At 46.0% G+C, this 27,827-nt stretch overlaps 1 protein-coding gene across 2 annotated transcripts; it reads right to left on the bottom strand.

The window, feature by feature from the left end:
* Positions 1-742: 742 nt before the first annotated feature.
* On the bottom strand, positions 743-27,342 carry LOC144150185 (uncharacterized). Of its 2 annotated transcripts, none has more exons than XM_077682027.1 (5): positions 27,216-27,342; positions 16,372-16,501; positions 5,441-5,586; positions 3,508-3,640; positions 743-1,236 (listed from the first exon to the last, which is right to left on the bottom strand). In XM_077682027.1, the coding sequence occupies exons 1-5, from the start codon at positions 27,262-27,264 to the stop codon at positions 978-980; spliced, it is 717 nt and encodes a 238-aa protein (XP_077538153.1). In that variant the 5' UTR covers positions 27,265-27,342; the 3' UTR covers positions 743-977. The 2 variants fall into 2 exon arrangements, with proteins under 2 accessions (XP_077538153.1, XP_077538154.1); XM_077682028.1 differs by lacking the exon at positions 27,216-27,342 and adding an exon at positions 8,604-8,951.
* Positions 27,343-27,827: the final 485 nt, after the last annotated feature.

The raw sequence follows: 27,827 nt of genomic DNA, 5'->3' as shown, positions 1-27,827 counted from the left end.
AAGCGTGCATGAAGCAATGCACCGCTGCGCTAGGGGTTGCTTAAACAGCTCGGGTGTTGACATTTTCGGTTCATATTCAGAACGAAAATAGGCACAACGGGCTGATCAAAAGAACTTGTAGCGTTTTAACAAAAAGGGACGTGCAAGAACCGTTTATCGCCTTTTTAATTGGGTTTCTGAACTTAAAATATCATTGAATGCCCCGGCCAACACCTGACCCCAGAATGAATGAGGGAGGAATGAAAAGGAAAATGTCGTGTCAGGACACCACAGACAAGGCTGAGCGTTTTCCCAAAGACCGGCTCGATGATGTCGAACATGATTTTCTTTGCACCAACGTCCTCGCAGGAGGCTACAGCGCTGGACAAGCAGTCGTACATGTCATCGTAGTGGCTGCGAAGGCACACATTGTAAGGTTAATGCAAACGTTATTGAACCAGTAACATATTACTGAATCTTTATCGGCAAAAAGTACGCTGCGCCAGAACTTGTCAGCTTGTGTGCCAAGGCGCATCTGTCGAACTCAATTTTGTACGTAGAACATTAGTGTGTGGCCTAGAGTGACAGTTGCAAAAAACAGGGCCAGGAATCAGAACGAAGAATTTGAAAAGGTGTTTCATGCTTTGCTTTAAATATGCAGCATCCCAAGCAGAGCTCGTTGCAATCGTTGTGAACGCACGTGCCATGGACAGAAGAAAAGTCCTTATAGTGAACTTGTACTACCCACCAGGAATACAATAACTACAGTCTGTGCCTGGTTTTATTTGTGACGTTTCTGTTATTGGTTGTTACATCGGTTGGTACACTTGCAATCTTCAATATGTGTTCAAGCATTCAAGCTGTGTATGTATAAAAACCATTTCATGCAATTCTGTATGAGGGCACAAAAAAGTGTGGGAATAAAAAAAGGAGAGGCATAAAAATTGAGGAGAATTTTATACAGCAGAGATAAAAATAGGTGAGCATTTCCGGATGCGTCAGTGTTTCTTGCCAATTGTTTCTGCAAGTTCGATGAGCAGCTCTATGAAGTGAGAAATTCTTCGGTCCTTCGCTCCCAGCTGAGGCAAAGCCGCTAGCTGTTTGCAGCTTTGGGAACCTTTCGTGTACTGACCACAGACAAGGCTGAGCGTTTCCCCAAAGACCGGCTCGATGACGCCGAACATGATTTTCTTTGCACCAACGTCCTCGCAGGAGGCTAAAGCGCTGGACAAGCAGTCGTACATGTCGTGGTAGTGGCTGCGAAGGCACACGTTGTAAGGTTAATGCAAAAATTATTGAACCAGTAACAGAGTTTTTTGATGGTACCATGCCGTTATGACCAGGTGCATATATGAGTCAGAAACATTTTAAACCACTCGAAGAAATATTCATTCTCCCTACAACCGCTGAAGTTGTTTTCCGCTAACCTGGTACATATTTTTCTTAGCGAGTTTTAGCTGATCGTTTTGGACGATCAGCTCCGCTCCCGGTGGCCTTTTAAGTAGAACCGGAGCGGCAGCAGCTAATTCCGATCGCCGGACAGCGCGTCACGGTGTGCAATGGCGTACCCGCTTGCTATCGTAGCGTAGCGGACCGTTACAAACGGACCAGGTAAAACTCTATTTTTCAGTCCAGGTTTCTCTTCTGGTTAGAATATTCCCAACGGTTTAGGCAGAATGAAAGAGGGCCCCTTGGGGTAGGTTTCTAAGTCACTTGAGCTTCGCGAGGTTGAATATACAATAAATATGACTGCTGAGTTACGGGTATTATGTCGTTGTGGCGTATAGGAATCAGCTAAACAAAGCAACGGCGGCTTACTTTTATTACCAAAGAACACCCTAATTACGTGTATGGTCCGCCTCGCCAAGTTACGTATAACAGGTAAACCGAAACGGTCTGATAAAAAAAGCCGCACGCACAAAATATGCCAGGGTAGGCTATGTCAGCGGCACTAGTGGCAGCACTTCCGAAGGGGCGTGAAAGGAATATGCTCGCTTGACATGTGGGTTGAAAAAAAAACCCTCAGTAGACAAAACGGCGCCCACTGCGTTTGTCTAGTTTTCCGTGTGACGGTTGCTGAAAGCAAGCGCGCACTTTTCTTTTGGAAGTGGAGGTATAGCTGCAGTTCTTTCTGATTGTAGGGTCTAACGCGCCGACGCAGCGCAGGCGATGAGGCGCGCCGTAGTGGAGGGCTACAAAATAATTTTGACCATATGGGGAGCTTTAACGTGCGCCGAAATCTCGTACACACAGGGCATTTTTGCTTGTCGACTCCACCAGGAAAGTGGCCGCGGCGGTTGGGAATCGAACCCACGTCCTCGTGCTCAGTAGCGCAACGCCTTAGCCACTGAGCCACCACGGCGGGTAGCTGTAGTTCTTTCAATTTATACCTGGGACGCTTTACGTAAAGGGGCTTCGACTGTTGTGAGCAGTTTCAGCTAACGTCTGTTTTGGCCTTTTTACCGCAGTTCTTCCAGCACGAGAATTAGATGCAAGAATAGCATTTTGAAAAAAAAAAGCTTCCCCATTTTAATGGCCTCGCTAAGTGGAAGTATAACCAGCAACGCTACTGCGAAACCTGCGAAACATTGCAAGGGGTTATTCACGATTTTCCGTGCCAATCTTGCGTCTTCGGACCAAACTTATTATTCGTGAACTTACACGTCGGCAAATGGTCCATTCAGTGGCGCCTTATATATAGTGATGAGAGACTTGTCAGTGAAAATCATAAGGCTTGTCAGTGGGTTTCGCGATTTTTCATAATCAAACCCCTGTAAATCTGAGCGGGTAACGGACAGACGGACTACCAGGCGCATGGATGCCACTGTACGTAAGTTTGAGAATCGTTCAAACAGGAGTAGAAAGAGAGAAATTCTGAGAAGGACGTGTTCGCGCACATTCATATTTGGGTGCGCTAGAGAGAAGACAGGCCAAATACCAATCGAATCCAAGACCGGTACAACAGCGCTAAAGACCTCTCAGCAGCATCAGCCCGGAATAACAAGGCCACTACTGGCTGCGCGCCCGTAGATGATTGGCAACTAGAAAAAAGGCGATATGTATTGGTGACCCCTGCTCTGTGCATGATTTTGTTCTTTTCGATGATGCTGAAATTAACCAAGCAGAATAAATTAACAGGAAATTTTTCACGCAGCTTGCATGCACTTTATAAAAAGAGCTAGCAAGGATGGTGGAGAAAAAACAAACATCACCCTACCGTCCCCTAGGAAATGCAAACCTAGTAGTTACTAAGGATTACTTTGCCTTTAGGTATGTTCAGTATAGACTTCCGAATTCAAAGATGCGAGGCTCATAGTTTTGATCTTTGAGTGTAAGTGCAGTTAGCGAGACCAATAATAAGGTAACCGTTGACAAACGACTGCTGGTTTATTGGTGCGCTCAAAACAAACTTACTGCAGTCAGAGGTATCACAAAAATTAGCTTTAAGGCGTTTTGTATTCTTGCTGGCGTGAAGAAAAGGTGTCACAACTTGACAAAAAAAGAACGCGTATGATATGAAAAACTCACCAGCAAGCATAATGGACAACTTCCTTCGCCGGAGTCTTGACCACGGCCCGTTCTAACACGCTTGCGTAGCTAGCGATGCACTTGTGCAATTTGTCCCCAACAGAGTCCATGCATCCGACGGCATTCAAGAAGTCTGGTACGAGGAAAAACAAGACAGATTCGAGCACTTGGTAATACTGTTCCAACAACCATGATCACGGTGGCTTCTCCCCTAAAGCAGGCCTAACACCAATGCTTGCGTTTGAAAACCGACTAGATTCTCTTCTTGAAGACACCCGAATTCCTACATGAGATAATATGCGTAAATGGCGATTTTCAATTGGTACTGTTGCCGAAGGTTCGAGAAGCCAGGAAGCGGCAGCTCAGGCACTTTGCGAAGAAAATAATATGGTGGGCACACTAAAGCAGGAGTGCGACATGCTAGTTTTTAGCCAGTGAAACTCGAAGTTTCCTGCATTTTCCCTCTCAACAGCGTGATGTTAGTGGTGAGCAAAAACCAACAACTCAGAACAGAGCCAAATAACCACGTAAAGTGCAATGTTTTGTGGAGCTAGGGGTTTTGTCTCCATTCATCACTGTACATATAACACGTGTGGGCAGTTTCAGTTTTTTAGGCTTCGGCGGTACTCATACTCCGCTAAAATAATTAGTATCGGAAAATCTGTTGTGAAACAGGCCTACAATGGTGCTCGTAATATCTATAGACATAGCTGGTGTACTGAAGGTTAAACGGAGCATGCAATCGGGGGTAAATCCTCATGCACCTGCCATTGGCTCTAAGCGTATGGAACTAAAACCTACAACACTAATGACATAGCAGTTGTCAGCAGCAGGTTAACCAGTATTCATTCGTTCCCTATATTTTATAGTATAGTGGGGACTCGACAGAGCGAGGATGTTAGAGCGGCCCCTTAGCTTTCTTATGCTGTGAAAATACAAGTCCTCACTCCTTATTCCGCTAGGAAAACCTGTGTGGGTACGTATGTTGCGTTTCACCCAATGGGAATTCGTACATCGGAAGACTCTGGTGCCTGCTGTCGTAGTCACTGGGAGTCTCTGTTAATGGGTGAGTGGGAAACGTGACCTGGTGTGTTGACGTGGGCTTCAAATAGGAAGTGCAGCACCGGTCCTTATCTGAAGGCGGCTGTCATAATCACTGGCCTATTCTTTTGAGTGGTTGTGTAAAAATTGAATTTCAGGCTTTTTCTAGCCAGATCAAAATAAACGAAATAATTGCGGAGTTCTGAACGTTGTTTCTAATCATCATTGCTCGATCTACCCAAATGGGTATTTTTTCTCCTTTTTTTCTGTCATGGCCTGCGACAGATCCTTCCTGGCATGGTTTTTTGGACGCTGGACGTCTACATACTTTTGGCGTAAAGAGCGATAGCTTCGCGCTAATAACATGGCTTCCTGCAATATGGATCCAATACCACGTCACCCTCGTAATTAAATATATTGTACTACTACGTATGCTACTATTTCTAGCATTCCGTGTACCCCGCGCTCACGAACGCCAGACAGGCCATGATTTGCGCTTCTATTGCCTTAAAAGATGAAATATAGAGTTGAAGCTGTAGGAAAGTCACAGGATGTTGTGCTCATTCATCGAAAAATACGCGTGTATCTAATTGCGCACGACGGCACGGTAGGTGAGTATTTAATAGTTGTATAGTTATGTATATACGGAACGTTTAAGGATTGACGTAGCCCTTGTTATTTTAACTGGTAATCTATCAACGCTTATAAACTCAGATACAGGTAAGACCAGAGGACTTCCAGGAAGGCGCATATGTTCGAGTAAACTCTCTTTGATTAAATGATTACCCGAAGAAAAGGCGCAATAGCTGACTGAATGTATGTCATTATAATGTATAACTAAGTGATACTAATGAAGCAATGAAGTCAAGGCGTTGCAGAAAGCCCGGCGTACTTTTGTGCGCTTCGGATCCCACGACGCACGTAGCTTCGATAACTTCATCCAATGCATTTATCGCCAGAAGTGATACAGCTTGAGGGAGAGGATCCACACATTCGTTGATAAATTTCAGTGTGCACGCAATTTGCTCTTTGTCGTTCCTGGAAATAAAAAGAAAAAGTGGCAGCGGTATTAGCCCTTGCCACACCTTTATGTGAACGCCGCAAGGCATTTTCTCCTTCATACTTGCGGGACCATTGTGCAACGTAACCTACGGACGTTTATCGTTTAATCATTCAGCATGCAAAGTTGTTATTTATGAGGTGCACGTACGAGGAAAGCGGCATGCACCTCTAACGGTGGCCTTACGAAATACCCCAATAACGCCGAAGGGGAATTAACGTAATGGCATGCCCCCTCAGTCCTAAAACTTACATGGCCAGGTAATTAGTGTTAGAAAGCATTTTTCTTTCTCTATGATTTCGTATCTTACACTTCAGCATCATTCATTTTCTGTGGCAAGAAAAAAAATATTTTCTGGAAGACCCAAAAACAGCCGGTTTTTCCGCGGTCCCGAAAGTTCAAAGTGAACTACTTAAGAAAAAATCAATTAAAAACATTGAAGTCCCTTTTGAAGTTTCCCAGAAATTTTGTTCTCTTTATTTCATGCAACAAATTGCAGAGAATCAATTCAATTCCGATTTGATGGTCTAACGCGCTAAAGCTACACCTAGGTTATGAGGCGAAAGGTGGAGGAGTGTTCGGGAGTAGTTCTGACCCCTTGAGTGTCTTTATAGTGCGCGGAGATCTCAACCCACGAGCGTTTTTGATTTTAACCTGTGCCGTGGCCGGGATCAGACCCGCGTCCGTCTGCTCAGCAGCAAAGTGACTTAGCCACTGTGCCCCCGCTGCGGATGCATACTGAGAATCATATTTCCGGGAGACGATACGTACAGTGTTGTTTGGCAACTTTTACAGTGTATTTTATAATGCAGATTAAAGACTACCCTCCTTCCGACGGATATAGTATTTGATAATGCAGAATAATTGGATACTCTGCTTCAGGCGGTTATTACGCGATTTGCATCAGGAACATATTGTTTTGTTAAAGCTGTTTTATAACGCGCAGTGCGTCCTCCTAAATGTTGCTGTTGGTCAGTTAAACCAATCTGTATGCTACACCTTACTTTTCAAAGTAAAATTACAGGAACAAAATGTACGCCAAAGAATTTAAGACGCTTAGTTGTTGGTACAATCAAACAGCGCCTTAGTAAAAGTGAACAAGATTGCAGTACGCTTAGGTAAAAAACAGTCTGCCATTTGGCATCATCTAACGGTCTCTGCCATTGACGCGCCAGAGCTGTATGCGATACTGATCGCCTTGCAGAAACGAGGTGTCGTCTTTGTTCTGAAAACTTTTTATATCACCCACGTATCTTCATTAGATTATTATTTGCCTTTTAGGGGTTTTTAAAAATGGAATAACCAACTTGCACAGTAATAAATTTCACAATGCTAATGTTATGGGAATGGCGGAGCTAACCCTTTCACTAGGGCAACGAAAATTTATTTGGAGGTGAATAACGCGCCGCCTCTGAGCTCTATCTCGACCCCTGAAATTTGGCCATAACTATTCGCCCATGACGAATTTAGGGAATTGGCTACGAGAACCCAGCGACAAAACAGGATTTTCATTTACGGTATTGTCGTAAAGATATTGTATTAAAATTGAAAACATCACTCACGCATTGGAGATGCTAATCCGGTCGCCTGCTTGCTCAACTTCACATCTCGATTCGGTATTTTTAGACTACTTCCGGTATACTCCGCGAAATGCACAGAATACGTAATTAAGAGGGGGACAGACAGAGAGAGAGAAAGCTTTATTGAATACTCAAGAGGTTAGCCGCACAAACGGCGGGGCTTAACTTCCGATGGGGGTGAACATAGTGAGGCGAAAAAAGAAAAGGGGAAGAAGTAAGCAGCAACAATGAATACTAGGGAGACGAAAATCAAACCAGTTCGAAACGTAGAAAAAAAAAATTTATAGCACTAGGTCAAAAAAAAATCTGAGGATTCCAAGGTTAAAGAACCTCGATTAATTCTCATTCAGACAAAAAAGTTGAGATCATTTGTCCCTCGCGCCACGTCCGCGTGATTTTTTCACAGACCAAAAAAAGTGCTGCAGCTGTAGAGTTTCCTCGTAGCACTCGCACAAGAGTTCCTGTCGCTGTTTCGCGTTAATTTGTATGCTGCGGTAAGTAACACGAGACATTCTCACAGAGCACACAGAGCAGAATGGGAGTGCGGCCAGCCTATTTAGAAAGAAACTACCAGTAAAGGCAAGGTTAAGTCTGTACGGTCATTTACTTTGCCGTCCGCTGCTGGATTTCACTAATATAGTTTCTTCCTTCCGGTGAGAGACCAAAAGGAGCCACTCGTGGACAGAACAATTTTAGTGCATTTTATTGCCAATATCTCCATGATGGGCGGACGGGTTAATTTCTAGAGACTCGCGTAATTCCTGACCGGGTCGTATGCCGGCTTGATGACCCTATGAAAATGAATGTTAATACAGCTCATGATCATTTCTCAATATGGTGGGGACGGTAACAGAAATCGGACTGTAGCAGCCAACTAAGTAGATTTTGGGGAAATTTGGTCATATATGGCGTAGGCACATGCAAGTTCTTCGGCACCAAATTTGAGCCGGGAAAACTTTGGGGTCGAAATGTCTCGTCGTCGTGTTTAGAGGCACGCGCATGCTGACTGACTTGTTAATGAGGATGAGCTGTTCAGTCTGTAAAGCAGCCTAGAATAGGATAGAATAGAATAGAATCTTTATTTCGCATCTTAATGACCATGATGGTGGCGGCTTGCGGAAAAGGCCCGGAAACATCAGTTGACGGAGCCTCAGTCCTGCATGTTTCATTTACTTTTATCTTTTATTCATTGATTTATAATAAATATTAATTTGTTTTGAAAGAGATTTATTCGCAAGAAAACGGAGTCCCTGCGACTCCTGCATCGCGTTCACGCACCGGTTGATAGGCATCAGTCAGCCTCATACTCACGCAGGGATGGGCCGATCGGTGAAAGAGATTAGACGACCACAGCACGTCAGTCAGTCTTGATTACGAGTTCTCCTTGTAAAGCAGGAGAAATCCTGGCAACTTACGGTGAGGACACGACAGCGGGGTCGTAGCAGGCCTCAGGGGACTGGCGTGGACTGTTTTGCAACCCCGACAGCCAACGTCTGCAGAGGGCGTAACAGTTCATCGGTGTAGATCATAGATCCCGCAAGTACACTTTAGGACGTCGTAGGGGCCGTAATATTTCACCAGCGGTTTGGAGGATAGACCCGGTTTAGTAGAGCAGATCCACAGCCACACAATATCACCAGCACGGAAGGAAGATGACGTGTTTTTGTCGTAAAGATGCTTCTGGCGACCATGGTATTTGCCAGTGAGCGGGCAAGCTGCCCGCAGTCCTCAGCTTGTCGTGTTATGTCAGAAAGATGGTGGCACTAAAAAAATCAGAGATGTAGGGCAATATTGTGTCCAATGTGCAAGACGGCTTCCGTCCGTACAGCAGGAACAAACGTAAAAAGCTAGTAGTGGTCGGTGGGGCAGTGTTCTAAGAGTCGCTACAAAAGGTAGCACCACATCCCATTTTGAATGATCACGAGCTACGTAGGAGAGGTTGTCCCCAAGTCTGGGGTTGAATCTCTCGGTGTGGCGGTCCGTCCACGGGTGGTATGCGGAAGTAATGAGATGAACAGTTTTTAACTGAGTGAGAAGGGATTCAAAAGCGTCAGAGAGTAAGACGTGCCCTATATCGCTGAGTAATTCACGTGGTGCAACATGCCACAACACAAGGGAACGCAACACGAACACAGCAGCATCGTGCGCTGTGACTGCGGGTAGCGCTGCAGTTTCGGCATAGCGTGTTATGTACTCCACAGCAACAATATTCCAGCGATTGGCGGAAGGGGTGCATACAAACGGGCCGTACAAGTCGGAGCCTACAAGATTGTAAGTACGGATGGGGCAGGACAAGGGCTTCAGTGGACCGGCTGGCTAGGGAGCAGGCGCCTTGCGATGCTGACAGTCAGTGCGGGCACGAATGTATTTACACAAAAAAACTGCAAATATTATGCGAATATTATCGTAGGCAGAGCCGTGTGTACATTTAAGAATTCCAGAGTGAGTGTCTCGGGTTTCGGCATGGTAAGTAGCGCATGCATCTGCACGTAAACTGCGCTTAACCACAAAAAGCCACTTCCTACCGTCGGGCATATTATCGCGGCGACAGAGAAGGTGGCCATCCCGTATGGCGAAGTGGGAGGCTTAGCGTCAAAAGGCTCTAAGTTGTTTAGCGGTCGGTGTGGTGGACAGGAACTCGATAACTGTGAGAATTCATGGATCGTCTCACTGCCTGGAAGCTATGTTGTTGAAGTTTCATGACGATACGAGCGCATGGGTTTCTCCATAGGCGTTCTGAGTCTGCGGGCTGGGGAGAGCGAAATGGAGCGTCCGCATTAGCGTGCCTGTAGCCACATATATCGAATATCATATTCCTGCAGGCGGATAGCCCAACCAGCAGGGTGGCACATAGGATCTTTGAGGAATGGCAGCCAGCATAGTGAGTAATGGTAGGTCTCTGAGGCCATAGAGAAAGTGCCGAAATTTCGAAAAAGCCCGTACGATGGCAAGACCTTCTTTTTTTGTGAACGAATAGCTTTGTTCGGCTTTTGTACAGTTACGCCAGTGTATGCAACGACGTAATGTTTGTAGTTAAGCTTGCGATTAGCGAGCACCGCACCGAAGCCTGCGCCGTTGGCATCAGTATGGACTTCAGTACGCGCGTCCAGATTGCAGCGCCGCCGTACTCGTGGTGAAATCAGCAGATGCGTCAAAGTTGTGAACGCCCCATCGGACTCCTTGGACCGCGAGGACAGGCCGTTGTCACCGCCTAAAAGTTTGATCAGTGGCGCAATGATGCGAAATTTTGTATGAAGCACCGAAGGTACGAACACATCCCGATGAAGCTGCGGAGGGCTGTGTTTGACGTTTATTTGGGAATGTCGGCCACAACACGCAGCTTTTCGGGATCGAGTAGGACTCCATTCTCTGAAACGACATAGCCTGGAATATTCAATGTGGGAGCACCAAAGCGACGCTTTCTAATGTTCAGTTGAAGCCCAGCAGCAGTTACGTGTGTCAGTATTTCTCGCACATCGGTCAGATGAGTGTTTACATTAGAACACAACACGACGACATCATGCAGTTCACAGAAACGTCTGCCTGTTCAGACCACGCAACATGTTATCCATAGTTGTTTGGACTTTGGCAAGCGTGTTGCATAGGCAAATGGCATTATATTAAACTGATATAAGAGGTCTGGAGAGATAAAAGCTGTGGTTGATCGATCAGATTCAGCACCATGGACCTACCAATAGCCGGAGTGTATATCAAGACAGGAGAAACATTCGGCACTGTGTAACCAAGTCAGGGCGCCATCTATTCGAGGCAGCGGATAAACGTCTTTCCGGGTGATTTTGTTAAGGCGCCGGTACTCAACAGCGAATCTGGGGTACCCATCTTTATGTCACTCGCACCACAGACGATTACAAGGAGATTTGCGAATGTCGAATGACCCTACGCAGTAGCATGCATCCACATTCTAACTATTAGCATGTCATCCACATGCTAATAATGCTATGTTATGGGGCCGAGACGCTGTAGGGTCGCTGCCGCAACCGCATGTGGGTATCTGTGTAACGCGACCGTTGACGTTCTGGCCAAGGGAGCTTCCTTCCGGTCAAAAGAAGATTGAAATTTCCTAAGAGGCAGAATGAGTGTGCGCTGCCAAGGATCGGAATCGGAGGCGGTAGACTTCTGAAAGAAGTCTTTTCAGAGGTTGAAGTATCGTTAGGATGAATTAAGCTGAGCGCCTTTAGCTGCAGTGAAAGTCCGTTGTCGGAAACTTCCAGACTGAAGACGGAGTCAACAGGTTCATTACTGCCAACAGTTTCACCACGCAGTAGTTCAGCAACAGAAAGGGAGGGTCGTGTGGATGTACACAAACGTCGCTTTGCAGCAAACTAGGAGTGGTATCACTAAAAACGGAAGTGGTAAAACCTTCCGAGAAACGAATACGCTGGATCGCCTAAATAAGGCCTGCCCAGCCGTCTGGGTAGTGGAGAAAGGGCGACAATAACTGAACTTTGCGGTGGTATATTCACATCTTCGTCGATGACGAGCCTTTCTCCACTACCCTAGGGGGAGCGTTCGGGCACGGAGCCTCCTTTTGTAAGCAGAATTCTACATAGGCGCGAGAGCAGTTACTTAGGGCGCTCTGGTTGGACAAAGAGTCCCATCCAAAATGAACATGAAGCGACCACATAATGAAGACGGTAAATTTATTTAAGTAGATGATATCTTGAATGTCGACTCAAGCAGTACACGCTGAAAGCGGTAAGGTGGGCTGTGCTTGCAGTTTGGAGGGAAAGTACCAAAAGCCTGTCGTATCTGTCTTCAGGGAGCGACATAGCTTTGCACAAACGACCGACACGGGTCCTCCGGTATCTATAAGCGCCAGCGCAGGGACCTCATTTTAGAACACATCATTTACACTTAGCAGAGGTACGTGAGGGCTTCGGCATTTAGACTGTACGCCGTTCATGCCTCAAGGACTGAGCGAACCAGTGTCCTTCTTGAGTAAGGGCGGAGTGGTGATGCATGGGCGATAGGGATCGGCGACGGGACGGCGACCACCGGCGACTTTCGGAAATCTTATGGGCGGATGAAAACGAGGTTGGAGGTGGTCCCTAGGACATGATATGATATGCTGGCCATGGTGGCTGGTGAGGCATTTGGAGTGCGCGAAGAGATGAAACTACACCGCTGCATTAACGGGCAACATAACCAGCGTAGCCAAAAAAAAAAAAACAAGCAGGCCGGAGTGCGTCCGGGATTCGCGTACTGCACAGGTGGTGGTCTTGTAGGTGAAAACTGGAGAGCTGGCTGCGCATTTGGATATGCCACCGCTGGTATCACTGGCCTAAATGAACGGCCAGATGGTTTCACTGGATGTGCAAGCAATTTGGCGTATGTCAATGGCATGACAGCTGGAGCTGAAGTCACCGTAGCTCTCAGCACCCTGCGACTTTAGGTGCCACATGTGTAGCAGCCGGAGGTGCGGCAGCTTCGGTAGCGAAGTTACCAGGTGGTAGGGCCTCAACAACCTGTTCTTGATGGCCGACTGCAGAGCAGAAGTGCTGCAGGGTTCATGAAGGGTGCTCAGTAATCTGAACGAGCGATTGCTATTGTGCTACCTCTTCCCAGACAAATTCTTTGATTTTCGTCTCAAGTTGAAGTTAGCTTGAAGATAACGTGAGACCCGAGCGAGTTTCGGTCATAGCCAATAAATGGCAAACCAAGACCCTTGCCGAAGGAGGGGATCAAAACTATGACACATGCCAATCACTTCGGTCACGGACCAAGGGGTTGCAAACGAGCATCTGGAACGCACCATTGTCGATTCCTTATAGATTGCGCCTGATTTTCAGAGCATCGGACATGGTGGAGTTGACGCGCCGACAAAGATCCACGACGTCTTCAATGTAACTAGTGAAGTTGTCGGTCGGTCGTTGCGTCCGTGCATGTAGTCGTAGCCCTCGTGCGCCGGATCGATCAAAGTCTTGAGTGAAGTTCGTCTTGAAGTCAGACCAGGTCCTGATAGTAGCTTCGTGGTCATTATACCACAACGGAGCGGCGGCTGAAAAACGCCGGGTAGCCGTGAAAGAGCGCTCCGCGCAGATGACCGACGGCAACTGCGGAGGTGGTTGGTTGGTGGCGTCAGTGGGGATGACGTGCTTTGGTAGCCTCCGAATGCAAGTTCCATGCTGTACGACGGTTCTTCGCATACCCCGGCTCCTCCACCAATCGTAAGGGGGTTTATTAGCAGGAAAACTGATACCGCTGGGCAGGGCTTGTGAGGCAAGCAGTGGAAGGTGGACCTGCTGGAGAATTCGACTGGTCGAGCGCGATCTCGCACCGGTGATGATAGCCGTCGGCCAGTGTCTTATACTGACGCAGTGATTGGCCGGCTGGCAAAAGCAATTGGACGGCTATCACACTTCAATCGACCGTCATAACAATTTATTTTTTATTCCCTTCCACTGTCATGGCTCAAGCATTATAGGTGGAGCTCTAAATACATTAATATGTTCCTATAATGACGAGTGAAATAGACATACATTTCAAGGAGACTTGTAATAATAATCAATAGTTTCCACATTGAACATAAGTTATACAATTATAGTCCGAAAATTTAAAATCGAGTATTGCTCAACCGAAGTGAAGTTATACAACGCTGCAAATTTCAATTTCACAGGAAAGAACAGACCTGAATTTATTCAAGGTATGTATGGCATATGGGGAGGCGTTGGCAGTTGTACAGCGCAAGGAAAGGCATGTGCAAGTGTACAGTACTACTCTTACACCCTAATATTGTATACACTCATGTGAACTACTATTATACCAACAACAGTAATAGCACGTAGCCCAATTCATAAGAAAGATTTCGAAAATAACAAGGTATGACACACGGATTATAACAGGGAATAGAACCAAGAAGAGTTGAATTACAGTAGCTATAGCAAGGATACTAAATTATCCACGTAAGAATTTATTTACGTAGGATGTGCAGACCGGTGATTGCTATGTATATTTTTTGGCGCATTTATAGTTCTGAATGTATAGGCTATTAGGAAGGAAAAGCCAATGAAGAAAGAAAAGAATGGAATAAAATGCCAAACACGCGTTCCCAGAGATACATGCGAACAGTACATTTACTATGAACAGCGAATGTTTTCTTTTGGGACGAGATCTCCCATTTGCGTGGTGAATTTTCTAATAGAAACCTTACAGTTAATCTGATCAGATACTGTGTTTAGAACTATAATGTTGGATACAGTAGCCCTTGTTTTCAATATTTTTCTGGTTTGCTGGTGTGCCCTTGTAGATGCCTTTAAAAGTGTTGTGTCCTGTCTAGTTGGCATTCTACTAGCTGTCCCTTTTGATGGATGTTTTGCAGAAGTATAATGTAGCACATTTGATCCCCTATGAATTGACCTTAAAACACTTTTTGTAGCTTTTTTGAAATCTTAGTTTCTTGCAGAACGCAGTCACCCAACACAACCAGTAGTTTGATGAGAGGGTGGCAATGTACCTCCCCCAAACCTTGCTTCTCTATGCCCATGAGACAACTTGGAAACTAGATCAAAAGCTTTTTCTCTCTTTCCCGGTATCGACTTTTTTCCACAGCTCGAATTACGTAAATAAGGACATGTAACGGCTGCTGGCCGGTTTTCCTTCATTTTCAGCAACGAGCACTTTTCGATAGAAACTTTAAAAATAAAGCCACAGAAACAAAGCAGAAACGGAAGGCGTATCTGGTACGACGAACCAATCCCTCAGTGCCGCTCTGTGCTGGTTATAACTGTAGCTTTCGCAGTGCTTCCAGACGAGAAGGAAAGAGTGAAAGCGTTTATCGAAAGTGTTGCATGGTACCTTTGAGCTTGAATGATTAATAAACCGTGGATGCAACCGTGCATCGCCGACGGTGCTTTTGTATTGTCTGTAAATTCTTAGCATTCTTTTCAGCAAACTATTTTTGTTCTGCAGAGCTACACGCGTTTTGATTATGAGGTTTAGCGCGCCCAAACTGCACAGGTTATGAGGGGTGATTTAGTGGAGGGCTTAAAATTAATTTTGACCGCATGAAAATTTTTAATGTCGCCGAAATCTCGAACACCCGGGCGTTTTTGGTAGACGTTCAATAAATAGGATGAGTTCATTTTACAGTGCGCATTTGTTCCTTACGTTATACATCTGTGTGTCGATAGGCCTAAGTTCGTATGCTTATGCGGGACGTTAGGTAACCTTCAAGCTGAGGATTACAACGTTGAATGCACTTTTATACTTTCTGTTCTTCGAGCCACCTGTACCGGTTGTAGGCTGCGACGTCACAGCGTCACGCTAGGCCTAAAGTGGGGCCGTTGCATGACGATGACGCACCTGCCTTTCCTACGTATCACCCTAACCGCAAGCGTGTCATAAAGTGGCGCATACTGGGGAATGCTTTACTAAAGCAGCTGCTTCAATGAACCCACCTGAAAAAAAGACATCGCACAACAGGTTTCACGAAATCGCTACCATAAACGTGCTTCGCGAAAGAGGCATTACAAATTTCTCGCGTAACAAGTGAAGGTAGAGTACTGTACATGGGCGACAGGGTTTCGCACAGGCTTTCGACAGGCTGTCGACAGGGTTTACTGTAAAGAGCCACAGGGTTTCGTCATTGTTATTTTTTCAAATATACGTGAACCTTAGCCTAACCGTGGCGTTTACACACCCGAAATGCGGTCCGGAGCCATAACCCAAGAGGTACGCCTATATACGCCGCGCACCAGCATTTGCTACAAGAGATCATTTCAACTGTCTCCGAACAACTCAACGGCCACTTTAAGTAAGCCAATAAGCTTCCCCTTTAAAGCGCGATTTATAACGGTAATCATGGCGTTATCTATTGTGTATTTGGAGCCATATGTGTAAAGGATATAAACCTCAGGGGTTTTGATGGTACATTGGGAATTGACTTCAGACAAGCCAATCACTCCCTAGGGCCTACACTGCACAGCTGGACCTTTTAAAGATGACCTCTATTCGCCTTCACCATGCGAGTTTCAGTGGCACTGCGAGGTTGCTTATATCTCCTCAAACCATCGCATCTAGGCAATTTCGCAGGGCTGTGGTAGATACAAGCAGCACACATGGGGCTACCAACATTTTTCAGAGTCTCGAGCTATCGCGTCGCATTCGCTGGGTTGTTGCTATACAACAGTGAAGGTAAGAAAATAAATAGATGGTTCGACTTACGCGCATTTCTCATCAAAGTCCTTCGCGAGACTGCGTAGTTTTGGATGCTTTCCATATGGCACGTAATCATCGCCACAGGCTCGCAGTGTCTCTATCTTGCAGCCGGGCTTCAGTTGGCCTAGACACGAACCTGTGGGAAACAAAAGTGGTGCGCGAAATTCTGGAACACCTTCCCAAACCTAATGTCGGTCTAACAAACAAGTGACCCAGCTCGTGCCTGAAGAATGCTACCATAACTCATTGGATTTTTTTCCAATTCTACCAATGGCATTTAACGTCGCAAAATGCCACAACGTAAAGAAAACCCAAGAACGGTTACGGCGGGGGACCACCGCTCATAATTTTGAGTTCCCTCACGCCGGCGTAGATATTGACCAAATGTTTCTTGTTTGAGGAGGAGAAGTTGAAACTGTATTATTCAATACGAAGCATGTTTGGCTAACACCCGAAGTTTGTCCGGACCTACACCAGGAATCGCCATCATCGTCAATAAAAACTGCACCGAAGACGTGGATAAAAGAAGGGAATTAGAAAGTAGGAAGCCTAAGATAATCGTCGTCATGACCGACTGCATGTTAACATAGGATGCACAATGGAGATAAGCATCAGATATCCGTGCCCTATTGCGGAGAGGGATTGATTTGATTTTGATTATTAGGTTTAATGCGGCGACAGTGCACAGACGATGAGGCGCGCCGTAGTGGAGGCCTCCGGATTAATTTAGACCACCTGCACAAACTCTTTAAGGTGAGGCGATATCTCGAACAAGCGGGCATTCTCACTTTTCCCATACAAAAATGTCTTATGGGCGTCTATTGAAAAATGTATGGTGAGCTATGGCCGCCTATGGGTCTCTATGGTCACCCATAAAAAGGCATAAATTAGGCTATAGCCACCTATTGAAGTTTTTATAGATCCTGCACTAAAGACTGTAAACCATACAATTCTCTTTATGCGATTATAGAACATCCTAGTGTGTATAGTTTATACAGTCACAGCTATTCAGGTTACTGAAGCCAGCTTAAGAAATATCTATGGCTTTAGTTCTATAGAGCAGCCGCGGCAAAGCTCTTTTGGCTGGCTTTATACCATTGTTTAGCTTTAAGTCTACAGACTTGAAACCATTCAGCTGTCTTTTGCCAGCTATTGGAAAAAATATGGCCTCAAGCTAAAGAGAGACAGCCACAAAAGCTCTTTTGGCTTGCTATGGGCTGTTGTTTAGCTCTAACTCTACAGACTCAAGACCATTCAGCTGTCTTTTGCCAGCTATTGAAAAGAGTTCGTCCTAAAGCTATAGAGGGACAGCTATAAAAGATCATTTGGCTGGCTATGGGCCGTTGTTTAGCTATAAGTCTACAAACTTGGAACCATACGGCTGTCTTCTGCCAGCTATTGGAGAGAATTTGCTTTAAAGCTAAAGAGAGGCAGCCATAAAAGCTTCTGCGGCTGGGTACAATACAATAAATAACTGTAAACCTTTAGACGTGTGATAATTAAGCAACATTTTGCCGGCATTAAGAAAGCGTTTGGCGCAGAACTTACAAGCCTGCATACATAAAGGCTTCTTTAGCTAACTACAGAGTCACATAAGGCTCCAAGTCTCCAGCCGCTAATCGAAAAGTGTTACCCTATAAAAATATAATTCGAGCAACCATTAAATCATATTCTGCTGGTTTCAATATGACTCATGATGCAAAATTCATATACTCATGATTTACCTAGCTACATCTACAACACAGATTGGATAACGATGATGAGGTTGATCTGCCGGTTATATGAGCGTATTTTTTCAATAAGGTTAGGTACTTATTATACCAACAATACGGGAAAAGTACAATTAAATGAAGCTACTCATTAACGCTCAAATTCAGGTTGCAACTTTGGATACTGCGCGTCGGCAAAGCTTGCAAATGAAAGTTGACCGAAAGACGTATAGTTTCGGAGAATTCTTCCTCTGCGGCCCTTCGCTGCCGCGGTTAAGTGAAAAAGTGGGCTTCTCTGAAAACGGCCCTTACAGCGTCGAAGCAGATTGGAAAAAACTTTCGCGGCACACGGTAAGCTCTCTCTGAAATATGGTGGAAGGTGCGAACAACGGCATTTTTTTTCCCGCGGAGCCCACTTTCAGATTAGTCATTGAGAAAGGGGGAGAGCGACCCACGCCTGACCGAAGGAGGCGCGGTGAGGAAATTCTGGGAAGCGATGAAAAGGTAGAGGGGACACCCCTGCTTCCTGTTTTATTTTCTGTTGTTTGTTTGGCATACTTGTTTTGGCTATGGCTACCGAAGGACACGGCCGTGCGGCCCGCGCTGTGTTAGTATTCCTGCGGGCAGCAATGCTAGTGACAGACAATTTTTCCTGAGTACTGAGAACAGATACAACTTTTTCGGATGACGAAAACAAAACGATAAGCGATCTTGTATTTACCAAAAAAAAATAATTACCAACGAACAAGTTAGAAAAAGATCGAAAGATGGGCATGTATCTCCGAACTATTCGCTATCGCCATGGACCTGCTTTTACCTGGATGTACTCAGTCAGCCACATTTCGTCTCCTTGCTCATGTGCGCGGTCATGGCACGTGTTGCCTGGTGCTGGGAATTTACGACTCGACGGCAATGTGCTCGTGTAGATTGTGTGACGCCAAGATAATCTGTCACTTTTCGGTGTCGTAAATTTCGGTGTTTACGGTGACAGTGTTACGATTAATTCAACATCAACTTCAAGTCATGCGAAAATGGATACCTGCAATACTGTGACAGGAATTTGATCATACGCAAAACTCCAGGGTGAGTGATCTTACGAACTGAAGAGACTCTGTCGTGCGAGAAATGCAGGACTTTTTTTGGTGTTCACAAATACTTTTCTAAACTATTCTGCACCACATGGGCATTGCAACGTACACAGAAGTGAAGATTTGGCCGCGGTGATGTGACAAAAATAATTATTTTTTCGCGAACTGAGAAAACTTACAAGGAACAAATTGAGTGAACTTGGAAAACCGTTTTTTAGATGGAACGCATCTCTTTAACTCGCCTTGTCCCTCCGGCGTCCGTAGTCCGCATCCCTCTCCCATTCTCCTCGCCGCGCCAGCTGCGCGCTAACGCCGCTCTCACCGCAGCGCCCTCCCCCATACTTCTCGCCACGCCAGCTGCGCGCTAACGCCGCTCTCACCGCAGCGCCATCTGCGTGTTAGCGCTCGCTCCCGTCGCCGTGCCAGCTGCGCGTCAGCGCGCGTGAGCGCTCGGTTAAACATCTAAAACATGCGCATGCGCTGCTCTATCTCTTTCCCCTCACCGTTATCGCGCGGTACATATAAACGCGGTAACTGCGCCGCTCCGCTCAGTCGTTCCGCCACTCCGATGACATCCGATGACCACCAATGATTTGAATGGAGACTAACAGGCCTGCTATCACGACGGTCGGCGCAACCGTACGTAATATAATGGAAACAACAACAAATTGACACGCTAAATGGAAACAACATAACGGAAACACAACGGAAACCCACGATGCGTCGCATCTACCGATGGTTCCCCTCGTGGGAAGATGGTGTAAATTTTCATCATTGCAATGTGTGCGACCGTCTTCATTGTTTTATTAAGAGTGCATTTGCATTTTAGCCACCGTACTTGCAGATGTGTGCGTTGAGTACTGAGTGTAATGAACGACTTCTGAGTGCTCTCTTTTCTGTGGACTACCCAGCACCTGTAGGTATTTGTGTCTCGGTGGGCGTTCGCGGGGAATCTGCCGCGTAGTGTGGCTGTCGAGCGAGTCACTTAAGCGTGAGCCAAACTGTTGGAATGCGTGTGCTGTGTTTTTCGACCGGCGTATGTGAACAACTGTTTACTGGTGGTGAAGTAGCGTAGATAGTAGCCATTTATGTAATGAATGGAATGAATAAACCCTTTGATTTTGCTTTCCTTGAATGCCTGTGTTTAAGCCTTTTGTGAATGAAAACTGGCGAAGTGTTTGCAATCGCAACCTCGCACTCCCCCTATATCGCTGAAGTGTTCACGGAGCATATATTACAGAATGCAGCTAGGCACACAACCTAAGTGCCACAGGAGAAGTTCTAGAGATCTGCAAGGCTCTATGCCGGCATGGCAGCGTGCTAATAATTTCTCAGCGGCTGCTGCTGTCGCTGTGTGTCAAGTAGTGGTGATTCTCTTCTGGCTGAGCCCATGCAAAATATATTGTATGGTCGGCTATTAAAAAACCTTCTTATGGTTGTCTTTAGCTATTTGCCCCAATTATCTTTAGACATTTCTATGGCTGTCTTTAGCCATTCCTATCGACATTCCTATGGGTGTCTTTAGATTCTTCCATAGCCATAGCGATATCGAAAGAAGAGCTAAAGACAGCCATAGAACCAGCTATAGAAGAAGCTAAAGACACCCATGGGGATTTAGATACGAATAGCTGAAGACAACCATAGAACTGGCTATTGAAGAAGCTAAAGACACCGATAGAATGTTGTTAAGAATATCTAAAGACAACCACAGGACCGGCTATAGAAGACACTAAAGACACCCATAGGAATGGCGATACGAATCGCTAAAGACAGCCATAGAAAAGTCTAAAGATTATTGGGCCGGCCAAATAGCTAAAGACGACCGTAAAAATGATTTTCTATAGCCGACCATACAATATTTTTGTATGGGTTCGCCGCTGTCCCAAAAGGGTACGGCAGTTTTCTGCGTCCTTGGACTCAGCAGCACAACTCTTTCGCCACTGAGCCACCGCGGCGGGCCTTAGAGTGATGAGGACCCTACTGCGCGGTAAGGTAAAAGCGGTCACATTAAATACACTTCAAGGAGTAGTTTGGCTAAATGTGACCCCGTTGGCTCATGAGGAACCGTACAGTGGACTCATATTCTGGCAGCTCACCCATTTGTCTACCTATAGAAACTATTTTGCCTAATAAATTTTACCAAGTTCCTTTCTCTGTACTTCTCTGTGATATTTTAAATGCACCAATTTCATCATTTCATTCCGCTCATGCGCTTATTAATTTTCTTAAAATTCAGATTAATACATTTGTTTATTTGTCCGTCACGGGCTCGTACTCAAGGCATTACTGAGGGGTGGGTGGGTGCACACACACTTAGAACACGAGAAAATTCTCGCAAATAACGGGCAAAAATAGAGAGGCCGAGTGTGCGCCAGGGGACATTATTGTGCAGTGAGGATTGTGTTTCGTAGGTTTGGAAGTAAATGTTTTGAAATCTTTCTTCGAATGTCACGCCTGCATACGTTGCCTAGAGAGAATATGCTAATTTAACCTACCAAATCCCGGCGACGTCTAGCGCAAAAACGCAAGGCGCAAATAGAGGGAGGAAAATTGTGGGAAAGGCGGTCACCCTTTTGTGCACATCCTTGTAGGAGTAGGTTCCTTCGAAAATGTGCGGCGATGATAATGGGGGAAGAGCTTGGCAGGTAACTTACCAAAAGATTCGTTAGGCTCACTAGTCACGTAGTGATCTTTCGTCGGTTGTGTTTGTGTGTTGGCATTGTTGCTTACGTCACTGAGGGATCAAGTATGACAAGCAGGCCTGAACGAACAAACTCCCCCGGCCACGAACCTAAGTGTTCACGTTTGTGGTAAGGGAAACCGCTTGTTTGTGAAGATGCTGTGCATTTTCCCAGATAAGAACAGCGCTGCCGTTCTTATGTAGCTGGGAGGTCAGCACGAATCTACTAGCACCGCTAACTCCTCCACCGTCCGACGTAGTAGTTCAAGCAACGTGTTCCGTGAAATGTGTGCGGTTAAAAGTGACCTATTTGTGATTATTATACACAAGCAACAATAACCAAAGCACTAGCGCTATCCCACAGCTTTGCACACTATTTGCTCCCCAGCTAGGGGTCGGTTATAACATTATTTTCGTCATAACAAGCTCGCGCATGCTGTGGAAATTTTCAGGTGTGCCTGGACGAAAGAATGCCCTCTGGAAGTACCGATTGAGTCTTAACTACAGAAGTCCTTGGATGGGTTTTAAATATTGACAATAGCTGACTACCGATAGCGATGATACCCCGAGGTCGCTATGACAGTTGTGAGAAACGTTTGCCTAATGGACTTCCCGATGCTATGGGCCCATACGATCGCCTGCTGGCCAATATTTGGTAAAAACTATATTTGGGGAAGACGCGTACCGTCAGCGTCTGCAAGCGACTTCACCATACTGTCGTGTTAGGCAGCGCTAGAGTTAAAGGGGTCCTCAAATACCTTCCGCCGATGCGTGGATGTACATGTAACAAAATAAAGCAATGTATTAGCAATCTCCTCCCGCAAGAACTTTGTTAAAGCGATGAGTATTAGCTGAGAAATCGTAAATCAAAAACCGCGCATTATCGTCGCGCCGCGTTTCCTCCTCCTTTCAACTTACTCACCTCTGTTGACGGCGAGCGAGCCTTCCCTCCCATGATGCTGCGCTCCTCGGTGGTGACGTACTTCCGCTATTGCGCTGCTCACACTGTCGTCTGCTACGGGCAAGCTTTGTTGACACCATAAATGCCGCACTCCGTTCAAGGCTGGAAAAGCGAACGAAAAATCTGGCCGCATGTGTGCGGCGGCCTGGCCTTGCCCTTTCCCGGTGTACGTTGCTGCAGAACTTTGCTATCAGCGGCACGTGACTTTTTATCGGCGGCGAACTCGCAGCCGCACGGGGAGTATTGTGCGCTCGCTCCCTTGGATGCACCGCGCACTGTTTATCCAAAAAGCGCAGTATCAGATATGGCCCCGCTGTTGCCGGGTCTTATTTTGTGGCGGTGGTAATTCCTGCCGGCGGCATGTGAAAAAGACATTTTAAACCGATACAGAACCCGTGCACAAAACGCCAGTTCAGCTTGGGGCGACGCGTGGTGGAGAGCGGCAACGTTGGCAAAATATGCTCCGCCGTGGCTCTGAGCTTTCTAGCGCTGGAGCGAGCACCATTTCTTTGACAATATCAAACATCGGTTGCCCTGGCAACAAGGCAAAAACCGCTCTAGAAGTCAGTTACGGTTGCGTGATCCCGGTTCAGCTCGGGGCCCCACCTCGCGGCATAAGGGCACTGCAGGCATACTACTCACTCCCATTTGCAAGTGCGAGATGCGTTTGGCATTACAGGAGGCGATGGTGGGTGTGTTGTGGACGCCTTTGTTTCGCGATGAAATGCGACGTTTTGCTTCTGCGGGTGGATAGGGCTTCCCATGGTCTGGATTATCTTTCTCGAGCGGCGTACGACTCAACCTCGCATGGGGTATGTGCAGTGTGCGTGGCTAATAGCCATCTCAGCTTGTGCGCTAGAGTTAAGTGACTTGCTGTTCGTCCCCGCAAACCGCGCGCGAGGTGAGTGCCGAATTTACGAGGGGCATGAGGAGGCAACCCATCGTCTGTCAATCGCGGTTCAGACTTGCAACGCATGTTGTGACGTTGTGCTCGTTCGAAACGCATCTCTGGATTGTTTGGAAGTTGAATGAAATGTATGCGTCAAACCCGGGCATTCGGCTCAGGGTGTTCTCTGCGATTGCACGAAAGAAGTGCCACGGGGCTTCAACGCTTTTTTTATGGAACGTACTCAAGTAAGAGAATATCCATGTCGTGTTATGGCCCTGTTGCATTCAATACAAACGGTTAAGCGTTTGTTTACACTTGTTTCGTTTGTCGTAAAATGTCCAAGCACTCCGGCACTCCGCTGGCAGATCAGCCGGCGAGCCTACGCTGAGCAGACGACTCATCTCTTTGCCGGAAGTGCGTGAAAAAGCCGCCCAACAGCAGGATGTCTAGCTCATGACGAACATCTGGGAATCGATGATGTAGACATGTGAAGATGGCGGCGTCCAAGAACACGAAGGGAAGGGTGAGAAAAGTGCGACAAACTTTGCAACAAAAGTGTGAGCCTTCCGCTGCGCGCAAGAGTAATACTTGGCACAGATGATGTTGACGACCCAATCTAACACTTGCGCTAGTCAATTTAGTTTTCTCAAAACGCCTTTCAGGGCCCCTTTAAGTAACAGCAATTTTTTGCACCTAAAGTCAGCTACCATGCATCGAAACACAAGGCTTGCCTAGCGATCGGCATCACGCATTCACCTTGAACAATGATTTTTGCAACTGTAGTCGATGAAACGTTACCTGATAGCAGATGGGGAATGCTGGCTTTGGACGTTCGGAAAAGAGATGGTTTTAGTAATACCTTAAAACAGCCATTCAAATTAATGCTTGCTACTACGCGAGAGCAGTCTAGCTTTGGCAGAACATACCCACCTGTGCATTGTACCGCAACTAGAGGACGATGGCCTTCTAACGTGTAATTTTGTTTCCGTCAAAACATCCCCTCATCGGATTCACGAGGGAGGTATTAAAAGGCCCCAGGAAAGGTTGGTGGGAACGTCGTACTACGATGCCCATAAAATCCTCTTGTCGTACAGTAATGAAAAGAAATAAGCAAAAGCGACGCCCCGGCTTTGTTGCGTGGAATGAACGAAAAGAAGGAGATCTTGGTCGGCGGTATAAGGCAGGATTATTAATCAGCCGCAGAAGACAACAGAGCACAATATCACGGTTACCAGCCAAGTCACTGCTGCCCATGGTTGTACGCTGAAACCAAATTTTGGCAGTAGCACTTGCGTTGAACCAATGAAGCGTTCTTTGATATGTTTATGGCTTGGCAACAACGTGTATATTTAGAGATAAAATGTTGAAAGTTAAACCCAGAACAAAACTAAAAACGCAAGAGACAAAAAACGTAAGAGACAAAAAGAGACAAGAGATAAAAACGCAAGAGACAAAAAGGAGTGACCATGAGCAGTTCCGAAATACTCAAGCCGGAACAGTCAAGGCACCGTTTGCACTGGGTGCACCTTGCGAGAGTCAGCCGCGGTAAAATGTCTGCAGTATTTAGGAGCCTGTACCCCAGCTGCCTGCAGTTTCGATCGAAGGCTATCCTTTGATTGATTGATTGATTGATTGATTGATTGATTGTGGGGCTTAAAGCGGCGACGCTACAGAGGCGATGAGGTGCTCCGTGGTGGAGGGCTGCGTATTTATTTTGAGCCCCTGGTGATTTTTAACCTGCACCGAAATCTCGAACACATGGGCGTTTCCTCTTGTTCCCTCCATCAGCAAAGTCTTTCTTGCTGGGTTTGCCGTCGACATGTAAGAGGTGATATCTAAATAGAAAAAGCTTTATGAAAACAAATATTGTTTACACAATTAGCTTCCGTGAGTGGGCACACTTATATTATCCTTTCTAAATTACATCGCAAATGCTACAAATGGCTTCCAAGAAGCATTAGCGTATATCCCAATGGATTGTTTGCAAAGCCAGTGGCATAAAGCAAATGCGGCACCCCTCCGGTCACAGCAAGCTTATGTAGAACATATACCTAGCACTCGTTATTATTACCCGAATTGCCCACCCTTTTAAATGAGAATGGGACAATAGGCAGAAATGAGAAGAATATTGTTTGGGTAAGTCTGTCTCAGTGATTTCAGAAGAAACAACTTCCCAGATGGTCAGTGGATACCGATGAAGTTTCAGCACTATTGCCCTTAAGCTACTAGCTGGCGGCTAGGAACCATTCTGGGATGATTCCATTCCTAGACACTGATGACGAAGCGCACGCACTTTCACCACTGGATGTCTGCACCAGATACAACCATAAGACAGAGCATGTCTTCATGCAACCTCTTAAGCGATCTAGGCCAATGCGCGCAGTTTAAAAGTGTGCGCTTTGTCCTTTGCGTGGGATAACGAGACAGCCTTTTTTCGGTGCACTTTTCCGAGGGAGGGTAACGAAGTACCGCTATGTTCCCCACATAGAAGGTAGTACAGTGGGGATTCTATATCACATTACGTATGTTCATTACCAAAGCCTTCTCTGGTGGCTCTGCAAAAACTTGCCCCTCGGTATGTCTGTGAAGCACCACATGGTGTTCTGCATAGATACAAATTTTATTCATCGGGTGCTCATTCGAAGTTCCAGTGTTCGGTTAATATAAAAGGCGCAAAATAATAAAGGCAATTTAGAAAAATGGTAGGCTCTACGGCCTAAGCCCTCCAATGCCAAAAAGTGTGCAGGTGTGATTTTGGAGATGACTGCAGAACCACGCCGTGGGTTAGTGGCGTCAATTCGCTGCAGAACACGTTGGAAAGCCAGTCACACGGACCACGCACAGTGATCAGAACCGCCTCGCCAGCGGCTTTAGTATGCGCTTAGCTGTAAATGTACGAACCCTAATTACCACCACTCCGCACGGCCATTCATCTACGCACTTTTCATGAATCACCCATTTGGCGTAACAGAGGTTATACCTGTGCACTGCAAGGGGAGTTGAAAATCTAATATTGTGGTTTTGTTTACAGAAGCCGAAAAGAAGCCCTAAGGCTTCCGAAGAATTTATGTCTTCTGGAAGTATTTACCCTATGAAAATTTTGACACACCGGCATTTTCGTCTTCCCCTAGGATTAAACGCACGTCCTCCAGCTTAGTAGCACAACGTATCAGCCATGGTGCACTGAACCAATAGGGCGAGTTAACATACCGAAGCAAACTTACCTCTTCCAAGCCAACGTTCTAGAAACGGGGCTCCGAGGGAGTATTAGTATACATGCGTGTAGCTTCACCCTTAGCTGACGACTCTCGGCAGTATGTTAGGCTTTGTATGAAAATAAAGTTATCTTCAGGCGATGAGTTAGGTATAAGTTGCTCAAAAAAAAAAGAAACGTCAGGAAGCAGGCGGCAGTATTTCTGTTTAACTTACTAGCGACGTATGTCGGTGCTTTAACACCGATAATCGTCAATTGTGTAAATTAGTTTAAGGCTAAAAATTAAAAAAAAAACTATGCAAAACTCACCAAAAAGGAAGGTCACCAACACTATAAATATGCAACTTCCAACCGCCATCCTCAAATATCCAATTTCTTTACGGTGTATCCAGCTCAAAATGCGGGGCACAGCCTAGTCTATGTCCATTTAAAGTCATCGCTGATGCGAGAGGAAAGAAGTTAGACGACAGAAGAACACGAGTAAAAACGCCTCCGAAACAAAAACAAAACTCTAAGCTTGCGTGCCTCACCTTGAGAACTTGTTTTCCCGGTTATAGTCTATCGCAGTTAGGCAGTTCGGCTCATCCTTAGCACGAAGGGAAGAAATTAAAAGAAGAAATACAAAAGGATGACGAGAAGTGTTCGGAGTTTTGCTTCCTATTGGTTTTGTTGGGTGCACCTCAGGGATTGCAATAATGCCATCACGTCTTCTCAAGAGCGTTTACCTTCATCTCAATAGCTTCTGAAATTCCATTTGCTGGGAAAGGTTTCATTGGCACATCAACGGGTTTCTCACTCCGGAATAGTGTCGCAAGATGGCGCTTTGAAATAAACGACTGATCGCAAGGAAGTTTCGTCGATGAAGGGGGCCGCACCGCATGTTAATGAGATCGGCTTTCCTGTACATGTATTCCCATAAAG

The sequence above is a fragment of the Haemaphysalis longicornis genome, unplaced genomic scaffold, assembly GCF_048455015.1.
Source record: "Haemaphysalis longicornis isolate Haplotype H1 unplaced genomic scaffold, Haemaphysalis longicornis Haplotype H1 scaffold_8, whole genome shotgun sequence".
Taxonomy (NCBI): domain Eukaryota; kingdom Metazoa; phylum Arthropoda; class Arachnida; order Ixodida; family Ixodidae; genus Haemaphysalis; species Haemaphysalis longicornis.
This window is presented reverse-complemented; position numbering and strand designations above follow the sequence as displayed.

Excerpts from the sequence above, each read along its gene's own strand:
- LOC144150185 (XM_077682027.1), bottom strand. The coding sequence starts at position 27,264 with ATGGCGGTTGGAAGTTGCATATTTATAGTGTTGGTGACCTTCCTTTTT. Across the intron at positions 16,502-27,215 it reads GTTGGTGACCTTCCTTTTTG|GTTCGTGTCTAGGCCAACTG; the intron begins GTGAGTTTTGCA and ends TGTTTCCCACAG. Across the intron at positions 5,587-16,371 it reads GACTTTGATGAGAAATGCGC|GAACGACAAAGAGCAAATTG; the intron begins GTAAGTCGAACC and ends TTTTATTTCCAG.